Source organism: Quercus suber, unplaced genomic scaffold (assembly GCF_002906115.3).
Source record: "Quercus suber isolate HL8 unplaced genomic scaffold, Cork oak 2.0 scaffold_491, whole genome shotgun sequence".
NCBI classification, from domain to species: domain Eukaryota; kingdom Viridiplantae; phylum Streptophyta; class Magnoliopsida; order Fagales; family Fagaceae; genus Quercus; species Quercus suber.
Genome location: NW_027069940.1, coordinates 437,598 through 457,245, shown reverse-complemented (window position 1 = coordinate 457,245; position 19,648 = coordinate 437,598). Strand labels below are relative to the sequence as shown.

Here is a 19,648-nt window from a genome sequence, read left to right as displayed (position 1 = left end):
TTGAGTCATGAAATGTAATAGAGTAGCATAAGCCATACTGCCCTAGTCATAATTCTGGATTTGCTCAATTTTCTCAAACTCCACAAGTAACGCAGATTCATTGTACTGCCTAAATCCAAACACAAGAAAGTCCCAATAAAAAGAAGCATGAACACATGCAAGCACCCTTTGCCATAGAATCACATTGGGGAATATTCTCACATAGGCAAGACAATGGAATACTTTTACTCTTCATTCTGGAAGGCACTACACCTAGAAGTTTCTTGATTTCAGTTGAAGTAAGGGAGTCATTGACACGGATTCTCTCACCACCCAACCTTAGACCAATGATAACAAAAAAGTCGTAAGGTGTCAACATTACTTCACCAATGCCTGGAAAATGGAAGGTACATGTTGTGTCCCACAAGGGCTCTACTAAGGCAAAGAGTAATTGAAGATCCTCGTATTCATGTGTCTCTTGATTTAACAAAGCTTCAAAGAAAGTACCAAAACCCACTTCATTTATGATGTTTTGGATGTTAGGAGACAATGCTTCCCACGTGTTCTGCAATACTTGAAGATTACCTCGACTCTTTAGGCTCTACGACACAATAGTTTAGCTAATCATTCCATGACAAACCATATGCCCAAAAAAAAAAAAAAAAAAAATTCCCAAGCTGCAACCCACATGTCCAAAAATTCCATGAAAAAAAAAAAATCACATGTCCAAAAATTCCATGTCCAAAAAACAATTCCCACAACCAAAACCCACATGACCAAAAATTGTTCACAACCAAAAATCATGTGCCCAAAAAGGTCAATGCCCCACCACACACACACACACACACACACACACACAAATAAATAAAAAATAAAAAACCAATGCCTCACCAAAAATTTCACCACAATCAAACTTTTTCACATGTCCATACACAATTACCAAATCTTTTTTCCATAACCATGCATTATAAATTTCTAAATGACCAAGATAGCCAACAAATAATTTCCTACATGTCCATGCACAACAAGTAAATTCTCACATAGCCAAAATCATAACAACAAAAAATTTTCATGAACCAACATCACATACCCAACAAAATTTTTCATAGCCAAAATTTTATGTCTAAAAAATTTCATACCCATAAATTTATCCATGCATATACCCACAAAATTTTGCCATGTTCATGAAACAAAATTTACACATGCCAACAAAGTTTCCCACATGCAGTATGAACATATTCATACAAGCCCATAACATAAATTTTTCACAGTGCCAATGCTCCCAAAATCCAATCCAAAATTCATCCAACAACATCACAAGCTACCAACATTATCAAAATTCCATAAGCCACCAACATTGTCCAAGTTACACCATGATCAAAAATAAACACTTCAAAAATGCTCCAAAACCAATATTACAACATCATCAATCATACAATGCCTCAAATTCCAACAAGAGCACACAACAAAATGACAATGTCTCACCATCAAACTTTCAATGAAACATGAAACAACATTTTTCCAAGCAAAGAAACCAAAGAAAAACTCACCTTAATTTCCATTTGAGAATATGGAGCATGGGTCTTAGAGTCTTGAAGGAGCCCCTCTTCATCATGCCAATCAAATGTTGGATCATATTTCTTACCATGAAAAGTAAGAAAAGAGGATCCATTGGATGAAGAAGACATTTTGATGGAAAGAAAAATGGGTTCCACCAAAAATGGGTATGTGGTAAAGGAGCTCAAGAACACAAGGATCAAAAGAAATATTGAGGGAGATGGATGAGGGAAGGTTGAGAAGCTTAGAAAAGTGTTTTTTTTTTTTTTAGAAGAAATGGTAAGATGAAGAAAAAAATCAAGTGGAAAAAGAAGGTGAATATTGATGAAGGAGGAAGCAAAAAAAAAAAAAAAGAGAGATATGATGAATGGGGACCAAAATTCGGCCCCACATTAAAGCATCAGCTGAGTTGCTAAGTCAACTCCCAAAAAAAGAATTTCTTTTCCTTTTCTTTTCCACCCCTAAAAAAAAAAAAATTACATCATGAGAAGAGAAAAAAAAATTGAAAAAAAAAAAAAAAAGGAAGAAGAAGAAAGGATGAAATTTTTTTGGAATAGGTTAAGGATAAAACTTTAAGTTCAAATTTTTGAGTTTTGTTTCAAACTCCATATCCCAAATTTTCATTCCTAAGTTTAAATTTTCATATTCTAAATGCCCAATTTTTAAATTCAAAATCCCTAAAATTTCAAGTTGGAAAAAAAAATTCAAACCTCAGATTTTATGCTTAAAATTTCAAGTCACCATATTTCAAAATCTCAAGTTTAAAATTTCAAAATCTCAAGGTTTCAAATTCCAAATCTTAAGTCTCCAAAATCTTAAATCTCCAAAAGTTCAAAATTTCCAGTTTCCAACTCCAAGCTTTAAAAATCAAATCATTTTCAAAGCAAGAAAAAATCTTTTACAAAGAACCATCAAGAAACAATCAAAGTTCCCATGATGAAAATGAAAAAAGTTCAAATCAAGAAGAGACAAATGAAAATCACACATTTCAAAAATGCAAGGGAACAACAAAACACTCATCAATTAGAGACTAATTTCAAATTTTGGTTTTTGCAAGCAACAACTTGGTCTTAAGGATGAGAAGCCCTTGATTTCCTTAGTCAAGATCAAATCCATTGTTCCCAGGCACCTACGTAGCCAAGATCAAGATCGTGGTCACAGACATTACCTTCAATCAAGATCAGATTCATTGGTCGTAGACACTTACACAGTCAAGATCAAGATCATGGTCGCAGACATCTCCTTAGTCAAGATCAGATCCATTGGGGTGGTAGGCATTTATGTATCCAAGATCAAGATCGTGGTTACAGACATTTCTTTAGTCAAGATTAGATTCATTGGTCGTAGGCACCTATGTAGCCAAGATCAAGATCATGGTCGCAGACATTACCTTTAGTTAAGATCAGATTCATTGGTCGTAGGCATTTACGTAGCCAAGATCAAGATTATGGTCGCAAACATTTCTTCAGTAAAGATCAGATTCATTGGTTGCAAACACTTATGCATTCAAGATCAAGATCATGGTCGTAGACATCTCCTTAGTCAAGATCAGATCCATTGGTCGCAAGCATTTACGTAGCCAAGATCAAGATCATGGTCGCAGAAATTTCTCCAGTCAAGATTAGATTCATTGGTCGCAAGCAACTACGTAGCCAAGATAAAGATCGTGGTCGCAAACATTACCTTCAGTCAAGATCAGATTCATTGGTCACAGGCATTTACGTAGCCAAGATCAAGATTATGGTCGCAGACATTTCCTCCGTCAAGATCAGATCCATTGGTCATGATAGCCAAGATCAAGATCGTGGTCGTAGACATTTCTTCAGTCAAGATCAAATTCATTGGTCGCAGGCATCTACGTAGCCAAGATCAAGATCGTAGTTACCTTCAGTCAAGATCTAATTCATTGGTCGCAGGCATTTACGTAGCCAAGATCAAGATTGTGGTCGCAGACATTTCCTTAGTCAAGATCATCATCGATCATAGGCACCTACGTAGCCAGATTCATTCTGTAGACACTTGATTTTGCACCCATGATTTAACCAAGGAAGATGACTGGAATGACCATCCATATACCCCAAAAATCAAGATTGCATTACATGCATTAATTCATTCATTGCATATCATAAAAATGATCTTGAGATTCTAACAGTTACAACGATGTGTTCGATTTTCAAATCGGGCCATCAGATCAAAAGATATCACATGATCAAGTTTGCACGGTCAGCATGCATTGTGTCTAGGTAGAGTCAACCACACATGATTAGTTTAAATTAATTCTAATTGGTTAAACATTTAAAATTAATTAAATAATTTTGTGATTGGTTGATAATTAGTGTCTAAAATAGGATTGCTTGCATAGGAATAAAAGGGATAATTAGATAACAATAAAATTATGGATAATTTGAAATTTATCAAGATTTATTTTAGGGTATTTATCTATAAGATAATCATTCTTGAAAAGACTTGAATTATCCAGAAAAGACAAATTTAAAACACATCTAAGTGCAAGGCCTGGTTCAAGAAAACCTAAAAAAGGAGTCTAAAAAGCACCCGAACACGAAAGTGCAATCGGCACCCAAGAGTACCATTCGGCACTTTTGGAGTGCCGATTGACACTTTAAAAGTGCTGAATTGCACTCTTTTGGGCTTTGGCCCAATTTTTTTCGGCACACCCTTTTTTTACTTTTTTACAAAAGGACGCATCCCGATTCGCATTCTACCCGTTGTTGCTTATTTTTTAAGCATTCCAGTCTCTATAAATAGGGACTAGATCTCAAAAATTCATCACATTCTTTTACGCTCAAAGAGAGACACCCTTTCACACTCTCAAATTTCTCACTCCCCCTTTCCGGTATTCTCTCTTAAACTAGGATTTTTAGGTTTCAAAGATAATTGCATAAATTTCTTTAAACCCTAAAATATCCTCTCAAGAAGAAGAGTGCTCCATGCAAGAGGTTGTTTCTTAACCCTTTTTCTTATGCTTCTTTTGTTGTGATGATGCATGTTTATTTTTTTAGTTTAGTTGTTTCATATATTCATATCATGAATTATTATTTTATTTAAAGCATGATCTTGAATCTTTTATAATTGTTATGATCTCTTTCTTAATTTCAAAGATCTGCATGTAATCAACTCTTTTTCTTAAAACTAAAAAATGGATCTACATCTTCCTTAGATGTAGATTTGAATTTTTCTCAAAATAAAACAGATTTGCATCTTCATTAGATGTAGATCTGAATTTTCTCAAAATAAAATGAATCTGCATCTTCATTAGATGTAGATCTGAATTCTTCTCAAAATAAAATGGATCTGCATCTTCCTTAGATGTAGAACTGAATTTTTCTCATAATAAAACATATATGCATCTTACTTAGATGTAGATCTGAATTTTTCTTAAATAAAAAACTAGTCTGCATCTTCATTAGATGTAGATCTAAATTTTTCTTAAATTAAAGACTGATTTGTATCTTCCTTAGATACAAATCTGATATTTTTTTTTTTTTTTAACATAGCAGATTTTGAAGTAAAGAAAAAGATCATGAATGGTTATGTTTGTTGTGTTTGCTTTATCCATATAGCATAAATTTGTTTCTTGAATGAAATCCTTTTCATAAATAAAATTGTAAAAAAAAAAAAAATCTTTTTCATATTTTCTTTACACATTTTTTATTATCACAAAATAGATCTGATCTTTTATAAATCAAGAAACTTTTTTTTTTTTTTTTTTAAGTTCTCAAAAACAGATCTGACATTTTTTTTTCAAATTAAAAGACTTTGTTTTTATTAAATAAAAACATATCTAAATTTTTTAAACAAAGAAGAGGATACATTCATAAATAAACTTATGTGATTTAATTTTTGTTTTACGTGTGCAACATATCATTCATAACATGCATAAAAGGGGGTACATAGGTCACAAGAGTCTAGAAGACCAAACTCAGTATGGGCGGAATGGGTGTCTAACACCTTCCCATTCCATAACCTAGCCTCCAAATTTAGGTCTTTGGATAAGTAGATCTAACCCTTGTCTTTATTTTTAATTTGGATAGCTTGTAACTAGGACAAAAAACCATTTAATTATTTGGTAGTTTGTAACTTGGAGCCAAAGCCATGTAATTTTCAATTTTTCAAATATGTATTTTTTTTTTTAAAAAAAATTCAATCAATGATAAAGGAACAATTCAATCATGTATTTATATTTAGTTTTTCTTATTATTTGTATAAAAAATAAGTGGTGACTCCACCCCACTTACCCAAAAAGAGAGGTACCATACAAAAAAAAAAAAAAAGTACCTAAATCTATTCTTTGAGAGCACCTAATTTTCCAGTCTCTCACAGAGATTTTTCAGGAAGAAAAAATTGAAGTTTCTTAGAAGAAAGCAATTTAAAGGAAAGACTTCAAAAGTCTATTTTTTTGTGCAGAAAACCATGCCATTTTTCAAAAAACTACCCCCCCCCCCCAAAAAAAAGGCAGCAAAGCTTCTTGAATAGGCACAAATCCATGCAAAGGACACTCCCTTCTCAGATGTAGAATCACTCTGTGCACTTGATGGTGACTATTCTCCCCAAGCCCTAGTATTCATGGCATATTCCACATCAGAAGAAGATTCAGACTCGCTTGGTTCAGATGCCTCAAACCCAGATATCCAAACCATCTATACATCCTAGCCTATTATAGCCCCCTTAACTGGCACTACTCCCATAGCCCAAGTATATATCCTCTTGGAAACCTACTCTAGACCCATTCCAATTATAGCCCTTTTTGACACTGGAGCTACAACGACAATTCTCCATCCCAAGATTTTACCTATAGAATTCTGGTTGCCCCATAACCAGATGTTTTGTGCAGCAAATGGAGAAAGATTTTTAATCACCCAAAAAAGTAAGCCTATCCTCATCAGAATTTTCCCAACCCTCACCATAAGACACTAAGTCCTTGGATCCCCTTTCACGGGTAGAGACCTCTATATGGGTTTTGATCTCCTTCATCAAATACCGAGCCTTAGATGGTCTTCAAAAGGACTTTTTCACAAACAACACCTCCTTACTTGGACTCAAGTTCCTCACTTATTTATACTTGACCCCTACAACTCTCTGAGAACTAAGATCATCAATGATTGATGTGCAAATAGCCATTCTAAATTCCTCCTTAAAAATATAAATCCCTTATGGAAGAATCCAGACTTTTTCTTACACCTCCCTTTCAAAAAGAATGAAGATGTAAATCCCACAAAAACAAGCCATAGAGGAATGAACCCAGAGCATTTAGCTTTAGCCAAACAAGAGTTATCTACCCTCCTCATAGAAGGCCTTATTGAACCCACATCCTTCTCGTGGGCATGTGAAGCATTTTATGTCAACAAGCATGCTGAGCAAATCCGAGGAAAACTCATATTGATAATTAATTACCAAGATCTCAACCATTTTCTTGCAAATGATAAGCTCCCTTTGCCAAACAAAATTGCTCTCTTCTAGCATTTTTCAAATGCAAAAGTGTTCTCAAAATTTGATCTTAAAGCATGATTTTGGCAATGAGGAATATATCCAGAAGAAAGGTACAAAACAGTGTTTTGCATCCCTGATCACCATTACCAATGGACAATTATGCCCTTTGGTCTCAAAAATGCCCCATCTCAGTTCCAAAAAGCAATGGTAGCTCTTTTCCAACCATTCTTGGCTAATGCATTAATCTATGTCGATGATATTCTTTTGTTCTCAAAAGATACAAATTCTCATGAAAAATTGCTCACTGAATTTAATAATTTAATGAAATCTCAAGGAATTATGCTCTCAGAAAAGAAAATGGTCATTGGACAGTCTTCTATAGAATTTTTGGTAGTAAGTATCTTAGATGAGAAATACACTTTGCAGCCACACGTTGCTGCCTCTCTTGGAGAATTTCTAGATAAGCTCACAAGTGCCAAACAGATACAATATTTCCTTGGAATTATTAATTACATGTCCGACTTCATCCTAAAGATCTCCAAATACAAGAACTGTCTAGCTCAACCCCTAAAGAAAGCCCCTCCAAAATGGAACTCTTTTCATACAAAAGCAGTTTGGTGATTGAAAAAATTAACAGAAAAGCTTCCCCCACAGCAAATTCCAGGACCAGGCAAACGAATTCTACAGACGGATGCAAGTGATGAGTATTGGGTAGTAGCCCTTTTTGAAGAAAATAATGGAAAAAGAAACATATGTGGATATAAGAGAGGTGCATTCAAGCCTTCAGAACTTCATTATCATTCCACCTTCAATGAAATACTTGCAGTAAAACATGGAATTGAAAATTTCCAGTTTCATCTCCTCAGACATAACTTCCTGGTAGAAGTGGACATGTCCTCCTTTCCAAAAATGCTTCAGTTTAAACAAAAAATGCTCCCTCACCCTCAATTGCTCAGATGGTCAAATTGATTTTCACAATGGTCCTTCCAAGTCAGACATATCAAAGGAAAAGACAACTTGATCACTAATTACCTTTCTAGAAAACCGCCAACCATTAACACCATAGTTATTCCTTCACCCTTGTGTGTATATCTTGAGTTATTCCTTCACCCTTGTGTGTATATCCTATTACAAACCCGTCCTCATCTTCGTCCTCTTTAGCCTGTAATGATATACTTAATATGATAGAAAACCTTCCTCCAGAAATAAATGACCAAATAAAAACCCTGACCCTTGAAGCCAAATTCAAAAGAATCATCAAAGTCCTCCATAATTACCTTAAGCAAAACCACAATCATTTCCTTGCTCTCTATCCTGACCCAAACCAACCATGGAAAACCCCTTTTGCCTTTTGGATAACCAACTGGACTATCATACATTATCTTTACATGTGGTACTTACTTAACGAGTATTACTTGTGTCTTCATTTTGAACCAGGATTTTACAGACTTGTTTTCCCCCATGAAAATAGGTATTTTCAAAAATTCTAGTTTGAAATTCTAAAAAATGATGCTCATAATAGAGATTGGAAAAAGTATCCTACCATAGAACATCCAAGATTTGGTCACAAAATTACTACAGGGTCCATGATTGCTAAGCTCACTAACCCAGATGACTCCCTCCATTTACACATGGACACCACGGGGGCATGTTGTCAAAATGCTCTTAGAAGGATAGAATCCACTAATATTGGAACCTTATCTGAAACAGGACTAGATAATCCAGAAACTTACAAACAACAATGGCCAGATGCAGACGACCCTTGGGAAATGCCCAGATGAAGACGACCCTTGGGAAATGCCCAATCCAGTTCAAATAGACCCCCCTGGCCTATATGATGATAATCATGACCCATATGCTAACTTTGACGAAGATTGGTTCCAAGGAAGACATAAATGTGACTAAGTATGTTCAACACTTAAAAATAAAAAAATAAAAAAATAAAAAAAATAAAAAAAAGTCCCAAAAATATCCTGAAGCAACTTCACTCAGCCTCCCTATCCATGCATGTCAGATGCACTTAATGCTCTCTACAGCAGCCTTATTCGGCAAAAGCTTTGCCTCAACCAGGCCCCTAACTCTTCAACCACTTGTCAGCCACAAGCAAGGCCCCTACCATCTCATGCATGATAGGACAAAACTGATTATGAATTATAGCTAAGTTAGTTTGAATTCTGTGGCCTGTAAATAGCCACTTTATAACTTTGGGAAGGCAGAACTTAGCCTACCTCAAAAATCCTTCCCTTCTATCCAATGTAAAATCCATGTTCAATCTAATAATATCAGTAAGCATGTTTTATACAATCTTCTGTTCTACTTTATGTTTCCAAGTCATGTTCTATGTTTTATTAGTAGTTTACTTTCTTAACTAGCTCCTATAAGTATCTTCTTACACCCCCTTTGAATCCCTCTATCTACATGTCTATCCTCGTCTCACCCTTTCTCACTACAATTTTCACCCTCCAAATAGCGCAAGTGTCATTTCTCACTACATTTTCCTATATTTTCTATCCTCATTTTTTTTATATGAATAAATTTTGACACAAGTTAATTGCCTAAGTGTTAATTAGTGATTGGAAGTGCTTTAATTAGTGAACCCATACGTAAGTAATATAATCTAATTATCATTTGACTTCCTAGCAAATAGTAGCCAAGTATGTGCAAAAAGGCAAAAATTTTAAACAAAGATGGAAATTAAACAAAGGAGAAGAAAAGAAGTGAGATGCAACCAAATGTGAAAAAGAAAAAAAAAATGAGAGAAGAATTAGGCCGAGACTCCAAGTTGACGTGGAAAGTGTGCCAAGGAACAAAACTCAGATCAAGCAATTCTTCTTTTACTGGAGTAATTCTTAGTTACTCCCAAAGCACAGAAAATGATACTCCCTCTTCTCACATTCATGATGAAGTCCACTAATTAAATTCATGGTGAGGTCTACCATAAATGTGAGAGGAGGGAGTACCATTTCACTATACTCCATGAGTAGCTAAGAATTTTCCCCTTTACTGCCACCAATTTTGATTAGCATGTAAATTCTTTATTACTTATATACATAATCAAAATAAAATAAAAAAAGACAATTTATAATCAGCTACAAAATAGCATAAAATTAAGACTAAAAATGCAAATATGAAAGTACTTTTTTGTATATATTTCATGCTCATCAAAATACTATTCATCATCTTCTACCTCTATCCCCCAACTTTTCAAATTTATTTCAATTTCGACAATAATCTTTATAATGTCATAGCTTACTCATATATATATATATATATATATTAGTGCTTTTGAATTAAAAAAAAATTAATCAGTGGCTATTATTTGCAAAAGGTAAATTACATTGACTCCTAGGCTATAACAAAATTGGACTTGTTGTACTTGATTTTCAAGAAATGACACTACACCACCCTAATTATTTAAATAATTGACACTCTATCCCATTCTTTACCCTCCAAATGATCACTGTAATTTACACTTAAATTTGCCCCTGATAAAGTGTCAATTTTTAAAATCTTTTAGGGCCCAAGTGTCATTTATTAAAAATTGAGTATAATGAGTCAACCTCAACTATATCAACATAAATTTTCTTATATTTTTTACCCTCATTTTTTTTTATATATGAAAAATTCTAGGAAAATAAACTTTGATACAAGTTAATTGCCCGAGTGTCAATTAGTGATTGGAAGTACTTTAATTACTAGTGAACCCATATGTAAGTAATATAATCCAATTATCAATTGACATCCTAGCAAACAGTGGTTAAGTATGTACAAAAAGGCAAAAATTTTAAGACCACATAAAATATCACAACTTCTGTCACAACTATTCGTGTGGATGTGGCAAATTGTGGGTGGTATGTGAGTGGTAGAAAAAAAATGATAAGCCCATACGATATTTATGACAATAATTGTGACATTTTATGCGGTATGCAAAAAGGTGTATATTTAGAAAAGTTGATTTCATCAATCCACCAAAACTTACCCTATTAGGGTTCTACTCGCAACCCTCTTATTAAATAGAAAATTTATTTTTAATTTAAAAGGAGATAAAAAAGGGTGCCAGCATCTTTTTGGGTGGCGCATCGTGTTTCAAGAACTTTATGACAGCAAAGCGATACACGATAAACTCTTTCAAGTCTTAACCGCTAAGCATTCCTTCTCTATATAAACTATAAGGACACAAAGAAATTATAGAGAGAGAAGGAGATTAAATAGAGGAATGGATATGGATCCAACAGTTTCAACAAGAAGAGAAGAAAGTGACGAGGCTGAAGCAGTGAACATGTTGAAGGTGTTACCGGTGGACTGCATAGCAAAGGTGCTGTCATTAACGACTCCTGCTGATGCTTGTAGGTCGTTCTTGGTCTCAACATCATTCAAGTCGGTGGCTGAATCCAATGCCGTTTGGGATTGCTTTGTTCCACCTGAGTCTGACTATCTATTCAATAATAATTCTTCTTCGTCGTCCTCTTCTTCTCTCCCCATTTCTTCCAAGAAGGAACTCTTCTTATATCTCTGCCACCATCCCCTCCTTATCCACGACGGCAAACTGGTAATTTTCTTCTACGTTATTATTCTTCTTATTCACTCTTTTTTTTTTCTTTTTCTTTTTTTGTTTCTTTACCCCGTAAAATTTGGATCTGAGCTTAGCATTCCTATAAATGTTAGATTTCCTTTATTATGTTTTTCTTTTTTCTTTTAAAAAAGACTTGCGGTAGAGCCAGAATTTTATTTTTTTATTTTTTATTTTTTAGAGAGTTTCACGCTCCTAATGATAACTCTTTATCATCAAATCAAGATATCAATTAATTTTTGGCATAAACAATTATTGAATCTCAATCTCTTATTCAACCCTAAAAAATTTACTAATTGAACCCAAAAATTTTGATTTGGGCCAAATTACATATTGATATATACCTACATATACGTTTGATAATATATATATATATATATACACACATTTACATAAGGACTTTTTTTTTTTGGTTAAGAACACATAACTGCATTAAAAAAATTTTAAAAACTACTATATGTTTTTTTTTTTTTTTTTTTTGATTGAAAATACTACATGTTGATTGATACACACACATATATATATATATATACACACATTAATGAATATACACAAATGTACTACTATGCATCAATATGTACAAATATGTACAAAAATTGTATTAATCTCTCATTTTTTTAGTACCATATCACCCCCTAGCATTAAATATTCTCTTCTTCTTCTTTTCTTTCTTTTCTTTTTAGCAATAACAACAAAAGACTTAGTTCCAAAATTCAATTATAACTTAATCTCTCATTTTTTTTGTATTATCACCCCTACTATTAAAAAATCTCTATTCTTTAGCCATAACAACAAAAGACTTAGTCTCAAAATGGAAAATAAAATAAAATATATGTTTGTTTGTTTATTTATTTATCAAAGAGAAAACTACTTTTTTGAAGTACTATCACCCCTTAACATTAAATATCCTCAATATAGTTTTTTCATTCAACATTTTGTGACAAAATCGAGTCTTAATAAACAATTTGAAACTTAACAACAACAAAGAAAGGCTTAGTACCAAATAAAATAACTCAAAAAGTTAAAAACTTACTATTTTAACTTGACAACCATATTAAAAAGTAGTATGTTTTTTAATTTGGTTACAAGGTGAATATTTTATTGTTATTAACAACTATTTTTAGAACCCAACAATTAGTTGTTCAACTCTCTTTTTTTAGGAGGCAGCTCTTATTTTTTGGAGGTGCCAACTACTAATTTTAAGATCTGGCTTTGACCTTTATATGCTATCCTTATCTAATGTTTTAACTAAGAAGTACTGGATGCCCATCCCCATCCTCAGAGCCTTTCCTTGGAGAAAAAGAGCGGGAAGAAATGTTACATGCTATCTCCAAAGGACCTCATCATTGTCTGGATTGATACTCCTGCCTATTGGAGATGGACTTCTTTACCTCACACCAGGTCTCTCTCTCTCTCTCTCTCTCATATTTCTTGTTCTTGTTGATAATAAACTATGACCACCAACTTTTGTACTATACATTAACAACTTAGTAATAATAGTTGTCCAAAATATATGTATTCATTTAATTTAGAGCATTAGGAAATGATTAATTTAACTTAAACCGTTAGGCACCGAGTGAATATAATTCTCTATGCAATTTTTTGATAGAGAATGATTAATTTAACTTATACCGTACGTGTTGAGGGGCCTTTTTGAGGTTTAGGCCAACCCAAATCCAACTACGTGGATTGGTTTTCCTTCAAGGCATGAATGAACAAATATTCTATTCCACTTTTTATAAGAAATTATTAAATTTGCTTAAACACTTAAAATTAAATGTCCATTTGGAAATAGATTATTTAACATTTTGTTGAAATTAAAAGATAAATAAAATAAAAGCGATTGATTTATTTTTTTTCTTTAAAGTGCTATGGTAACAAGTAAAAATATGAATAAATAAAGTAACCACCGCATACCCTTGGTGTGATAGTCACTTCACAAGTATAAATGCTTGTGAGGTGTGGAGGGCAAGGGCTGGGTTCAAATATTCAGGAGGGAGTACACATAAATTAGGCTAGAGTAGAATTTTTATCAAAAAAATAAATAAATAAAGTGGGACCCGCAATAAGCCAAAGGTGCTTGAAATTTTTAGAAAATTATAGTGTGGGACTTACATTCAGTTAATTGTATTGATGTTTTAACAAAAGTATAAATTTGGGACTTGCAAAAAATAAGCTACTAAAAAAATAAAAAACCTAAAAGTTGACTTTTAATCTAGTCCCAAATGCACACTTGAGTGAATACAAATCCCCTGGCCAAATTTTTTTTTTTTACTTTATACTCAACAAATCATAACTTGTCATATATTTGATTGAATTTTCTTCTAAAATAACCAAAATTTAAAAGAAAAAATAAATTAAAACACTGCAAACTATAATGAGTGGAGCATAAAGTAAATTACCAAAAGTGCCGTAAGTGAGACAAATGATTTGTATTTTTAAGGTATATATGATCTTTTAAAGTAGTACATTATTTTAGTTTTGTCTAATTTTTAAGACCAAGAAGGCAATTTCTCAACATTAGCACTGGAGCTATATATGATTAGCTAGCTCATCATTTCATTACTTAACATGCAATGCCAAAATCAAAACAGGTTCCCAGAGGTGGCGGAGCTTATCAAGGTGTGTTGGCTGGAAATCCGTGGCAGGATAAACACTCGTATGTTGTCCCCAGCCACACTATATGCAGCTTACCTTGTGTTCAAGACAACTACAGGATCCTATGGATTTGAATCCCAGCCTATTGAGGTCGAAATTGGACTTGTTGGAGGTGAAATCCATAAGCAAACTGTCTATTTGGATGCATATGGAGGGCGGAAGCTACGATACCAGATTGTACCAAGGCGAATCGGGGTTTTTAATCGCCGAATTCCGGGGCTTCAAGCCCCACAGCCACAACCTAAAGAAAATGAGGAGCTGAATGGCCTTAAGTATCCCAAGAAGAGAGTAGATGGGTGGTTAGAAATTGCGTTGGGTGAGTTCTTCAATAGATCAGGAAAAGATAATGGGGAGCTAGAAATGAGTGTTTTAGAGGTCAATGGTGGTAGCTGGAAGGGTGGCCTCATTGTTCAAGGCATTGAGATCAGGCCTAAACCTTAATAGAATTCTGTTTGTTTGATCCAATTTAGTAAAGTTGAGAATGTGGTATGGGAATTTTGTTGTTTTGATTCAATTCACTAAGGTGATTGAGAAAAAGGCAAAGAATGTGGTGCCTACGTGATATTTGGATGGCCTTGTAGTGAAAAAAATCCTTGGGAGTGAGAAATATAGAACTAGCACAACAAATTGTGACAAAATGTGGGTCTAACACCTGTAACTTGGAATCATCCAAAGGGTGGATTTTAAAATTTTACGTCTCTCAGGTTATTGTTGTAATTGGAACATGGATTTCAGCTAAAAAGTGGAATGGAAGTCCTTCTATCAAAAAAGAAAAAAAAAATGGAAGTCTTATGCTTTGTTCATCTGTTTTAATTATTTTTTTTGCTTATAATTTTTCTTTTATGTATAGATCATAATTACATTGACACCTTGAGCTATAGCGAAAATCAACCCATTATACCCGAATTTTAAGAAAACTCAACTTGTTATGGCAAAATATATACCAAAAGGTGTGTCCCTAGAAGAGTTCATGAAACTCCTAGCAAAACCAACCCTACTTACCATCTGACCTTCATATTCAAATGACAAAAAAATATATAATAATAATTATAATTATAATAATTTAGAAACAAACACACTCACAAAGGAGAGGGAATGAGGTTTAAATACAAAGAAAAACCACAAACTCCACTCAAAAGTCATGTTAACTTTTAATGGAGGGTAGAGCAAGTAATACCACACATAAAACACTCTCCTAAGAGAATTCTGAACCTAATCATGAAATATAGATTGTTTTGATATATCAAGAGTAAAATCTAATCTAACTGTCCAAATCTTAGTATTTTGGATAACCACACATAGTATTGAAGGAACACATATTCTGAAATGTAAGTTGTTTTGATATATCAAAAGTAAAATCTAATCTAACTATCCAAATCTCAGTATTTTGGATAATCACACATAGTGTTGAAAGAATGTTGGTGGTCATTTTGGAAGTCAAATAAGAAAGGAGCCCAACAACACAGGCAGAAAAGGAATTGGTAAACAGATAGAAAAAAACCATGAAGCCCAAGCGGCAGGAATAATTGGTCACAGGTCCATAAAATAAACAAATAGGTCTTGAGAAAGCAAACGAGCTCAAAGGAGCTCGAAAAAAGAGAAATAGCAAATCTATGGGCAGTATATGATGTAGAAAAGTGAAAATGGGCCACGACAAACCCAAAGTAATGTAAGCAAAGAAAGTAAGGGATTGATGGCAAGCCCATAACCCTAAAGATGAGGACAAGGTAATTGGGCCGGAGAAGCCCAATGAAGTTAGTAAAAGCCCATGGGAACACAAAGTTAGGAAATAGGCCAAGGATGCCCGAGAGAAAAAATGGGACACAGGAGCCCACAAGTAACGTGATGAAAAAACCAATGGCCATACTGAGTCATTAGGGAAAGAATAAACGGTAGGCCCAAAGAGGTCCAACAAGATTGGATCAAATAAATGTCACACCAGGAATGACAGAGTGATATGGCAAAAAATGATAGCAATCAAAGGGGTGGACTGAAAGAAGGCAAAACCCAACATCAAACAAAGCCCAGTACCTATAGGGAGCAGGAAATCATAGAGCAACCCACATAAAAGGTCAAGGAAGGACGGCAGACTGTGCAGGCCAGCCTCCAGACCGCAGTTAACACATAAGCAGCAGGCAGATTTTGGACATACATGAAAGGGAGGCACGCGCAAGGCCCAGAAACCACCAGCCTGTACCCAGCCAATCTGGGACAAGGTAAGGTCATGGGTCACAGGTAAGAGGGCATGGTTTGAGGTGGGGAGAAGGGAAAACCTATTCTACGGTTCCTGCTCAATCTCTTTTGGGGGATACATTCTACTAGGATGACATACCACCCAAAAGAAGCAAGGTTAAGTTGGAACCACTAGGTGCATGCCATGAGGGATAGAGAGAGAGAGCACCCACACCGTGGCAGGAAAGGGTGCCACGACAGACTAATAAATAAAATAGTTTTCATTTGTCTAGAAATGGGGAGTGGCACACAAATGGTTCAGTGGTGGTCGGCAAGTACACCCAGACCAGAAAAAGGTGGTTAAGGGCTAAATAGTAAAATCTGGTCACAGCAGGCACTATAAAGGGAGATCCTTGCCATGCCCAGAGGGGACACAGAATCACAGTAACAAGCACCTATAAGGAAAACTAGGAAATAGAAATCAAGGTGGAGGAAAGAAAGATAAGAGGAAAATTAAATGAAAAGGAAAAAAAACAGAGAGAGTTAGATCAGCAAGCATGCACCAATAGGTTGATTTCCTTTCTCCCTCTCAAAGTCCTGCTCTCTGCTAAAAGCAAAAGGGTTCCTTTGGGCATCAACCATTCAAGTCCATTTCCCTCAAAGTGAGTAATTTCCACGACAAGATTTCCCTGGGAGATTATTCACGTTGAGAAGGGACGTTCTTCCCTCTTTGGCTTTGGTCCTATGAATTAGATTTGATTTGATTTCTTTCTTTCTTTTGATTAACCCATATACTAATCATTTATTTCTTTTATAAAAGTAATTGTTGTTAAACTAAGATTATCTTTCTTAATTAGGGATTATCTATTCACTTTGATTAGAAAAGTCAAAGCACTCTGTTTGCTTATTATCATATCTGCCTGCCACAATTCATATAGAATAGCTCTGCCTGCCGCAAACATGCTCCTGGCAAACAAGGCAAAAATTGCGCACTAGCCAGACCAAGTTGAGTTGCAGTTGGACCGATCTCAACTCCTTTACTCATAACACTTGGGCCTAGTACCACAGGAGACAGTCCAACCCAATCTAACAAAAAGGACCACTACATTAAATTGGCGACTCCGCCGGGAAGTTGAGAAGCAGAAAGGGACGGAAGCCCTCGCAAACAAATGCCTCCAAAGTCTAGGACAACATGAAATATGAGTTCCGTACCCTCACAAGCAAAGTCTAGGCCGACGACGCTTCATCAACAGCAGCCTAACCAGGCAGAAGGCCCCAATGGAATGGGGGCTGAACCCTAACCACCGCCAAGAATCCTTACTCATAATGCCAACATCTTCATTGAAGTCTTGCAATCCCTGCAACACTCACAGCAACAAATGATGGAAGAAATCCATCAGCTAAAAATAGACAAAACAAAGAAGAAAGGAAGCTAGCATGACCCAGAACATGCGGCAGACAAAGAGGAGACACCAACAGGAGGTGTCCCATAGAATGCAAAACAACGTTTCATCACCATGGCCGAAGTAGCGGCTCTCTTGGAATAAGAGAGAGTCAGAGCACCTAGGGAGAGATTTTATTCACAAAGGCCTCCTTACCCACTGAGGGTGCTCAGTAAACCGTACCTAAAGAGGTATGAGCCGTGGGCCATTGCACAGTACGATGGCAGGAAGGGAAGTGCTGTTGAGCACATGAGTAAGTTCATTGATACTCCTGGCCCTTACGCCATAGACGAAGACTTGTGTCTTTGAGAGTTTTCCAAATCGCTATGTGATCGGGCATACACCTGGTACATCGGCCTAAAGCCAGGATCCATCCCAACTTGGGATGACATGGTGGACGTATTCTACACTAAGTATTTCCACGGAGAAGAAACAGTAACACTTGCAACTTTGCAAGCAACCAAGCAAAGAAGTGGTGAAGACTTGATGGAATACATCAAAAGGTTCAAGGACATAGCACTCGATTGCTATGATCATTATGAAGAAAGAACATTGGTGGAAATGTGTATGACAAACATGATAAGGGAGTACAGGACAGTTCTAGAAAACTTAGAAATTTCCCAGTTTTCACAGTTGTTGCAAAAGGCTAGGAAGACTACCCAGTCTATAAAACCAAGCATGAACAAAAAAAGCGCTCCCTAGGCTGTGGTGGTATCTACTGGTGAGCAGAGAAGAAAGACTAATGGGAAGGAATACAATACTCCCCCACCAATACCATGCACTCCAAAAGAGTTAGACGTGTTGTTGGACAAGTAGATAGCAGACAGAGTTTTCAAACCTAATCAAGTTTCTTGAGAGCCCATAAAAGAGGAGCGAAGGGACCCATGCTTTTGCCGTTTGAACAACTACATACAACATCCTACCGCGGAATGTTGGGCGCTCCGTAGATTAACGCTTCATAGATTGGTACACCGTAGAATCAAAGAAGGGACTCTAAAACTATCCCAGCAAGAGGTTCAAAGAAACCCACTCCCAAACCACAAAGGGAAGGGTGTAGTAGCAGTAGTAATTTGCACGGATCCAGGGGAGGACAAAGAAGAGAATCCAGCCTTGCCTACTGCGGCAATTACCACTTTATAGTAAAGCTCCAAGTTCAAAAATCTGTTTGACTAGCTGAGGCTCACAGCAAAGGAAAGAAAGATAGCCACGGAGGCTTTGGTGAGCATCGCCTCTAAGGCAGGAGTAGAATACATATCTGTAGAGATCCCAGATGACAGAGCTCTCTTACAAGAGTCAACTAAAATAACCTTTAGTAATGAGGATATGGAGGTGGAATACCCAGATCATAGGAGGCCCCTCTACCTGGCAGCATCCATAAATCAAATCCCCATAAAGAAGGCCTTGGTAGATACAGGTGCTTCCGTAAACCTCATTCCATTGAGCACCCTACAAGCCGCAAGAATTTCAGAAAGGAAGATTCAAGGATGCCCAATGGAAGTAATAGGGTTTGGCAGAAGAGGCAAATACACTACAGGCCATATCCAGTTATGGTTGAAAGTGGGCCCCATAGCGTCCTTAGCATGATTCCATGTAGTAAAGACAAAAGTTTCATATCACGTGCTACTAGGAAGGTCGTGGTTCCACAAACACTGGCTAGTCCCATCCACCTACCACTAGTGTGTGAAGGGGAGATTGAATGGCAGAATGATACGCATAACAGCAAACCCTTCGCCATTCGAGTAGGCAGAGGCTCATTTAGTGGGAACTATGTTCTATGACCAGTAGACTCCATCCGGGGAAAGTTCAGTATCAAAACCATGAG

At 35.7% G+C, this 19,648-nt stretch overlaps 1 protein-coding gene across 1 annotated transcript; it reads left to right on the top strand.

Moving 5' to 3' along the window:
• The first annotated feature begins 11,145 nt into the window (after positions 1–11,145).
• Positions 11,146–15,015, top strand: LOC111996448 (putative F-box protein PP2-B12). The gene is made up of 3 exons (XM_024028428.2): positions 11,146–11,533; positions 12,837–12,955; positions 14,149–15,015. The coding sequence occupies exons 1-3, from the start codon at positions 11,201–11,203 to the stop codon at positions 14,651–14,653; spliced, it is 957 nt and encodes a 318-aa protein (XP_023884196.1). The 5' UTR covers positions 11,146–11,200; the 3' UTR covers positions 14,654–15,015.
• Positions 15,016–19,648: the final 4,633 nt, after the last annotated feature.

Excerpts from the sequence above, each read along its gene's own strand:
- LOC111996448 (XM_024028428.2), top strand. The coding sequence starts at position 11,201 with ATGGATATGGATCCAACAGTTTCAACAAGAAGAGAAGAAAGTGACGAG. Across the intron at positions 11,534-12,836 it reads TTATCCACGACGGCAAACTG|AGCCTTTCCTTGGAGAAAAA; the intron begins GTAATTTTCTTC and ends CCCCATCCTCAG. Across the intron at positions 12,956-14,148 it reads ACTTCTTTACCTCACACCAG|GTTCCCAGAGGTGGCGGAGC; the intron begins GTCTCTCTCTCT and ends AAATCAAAACAG.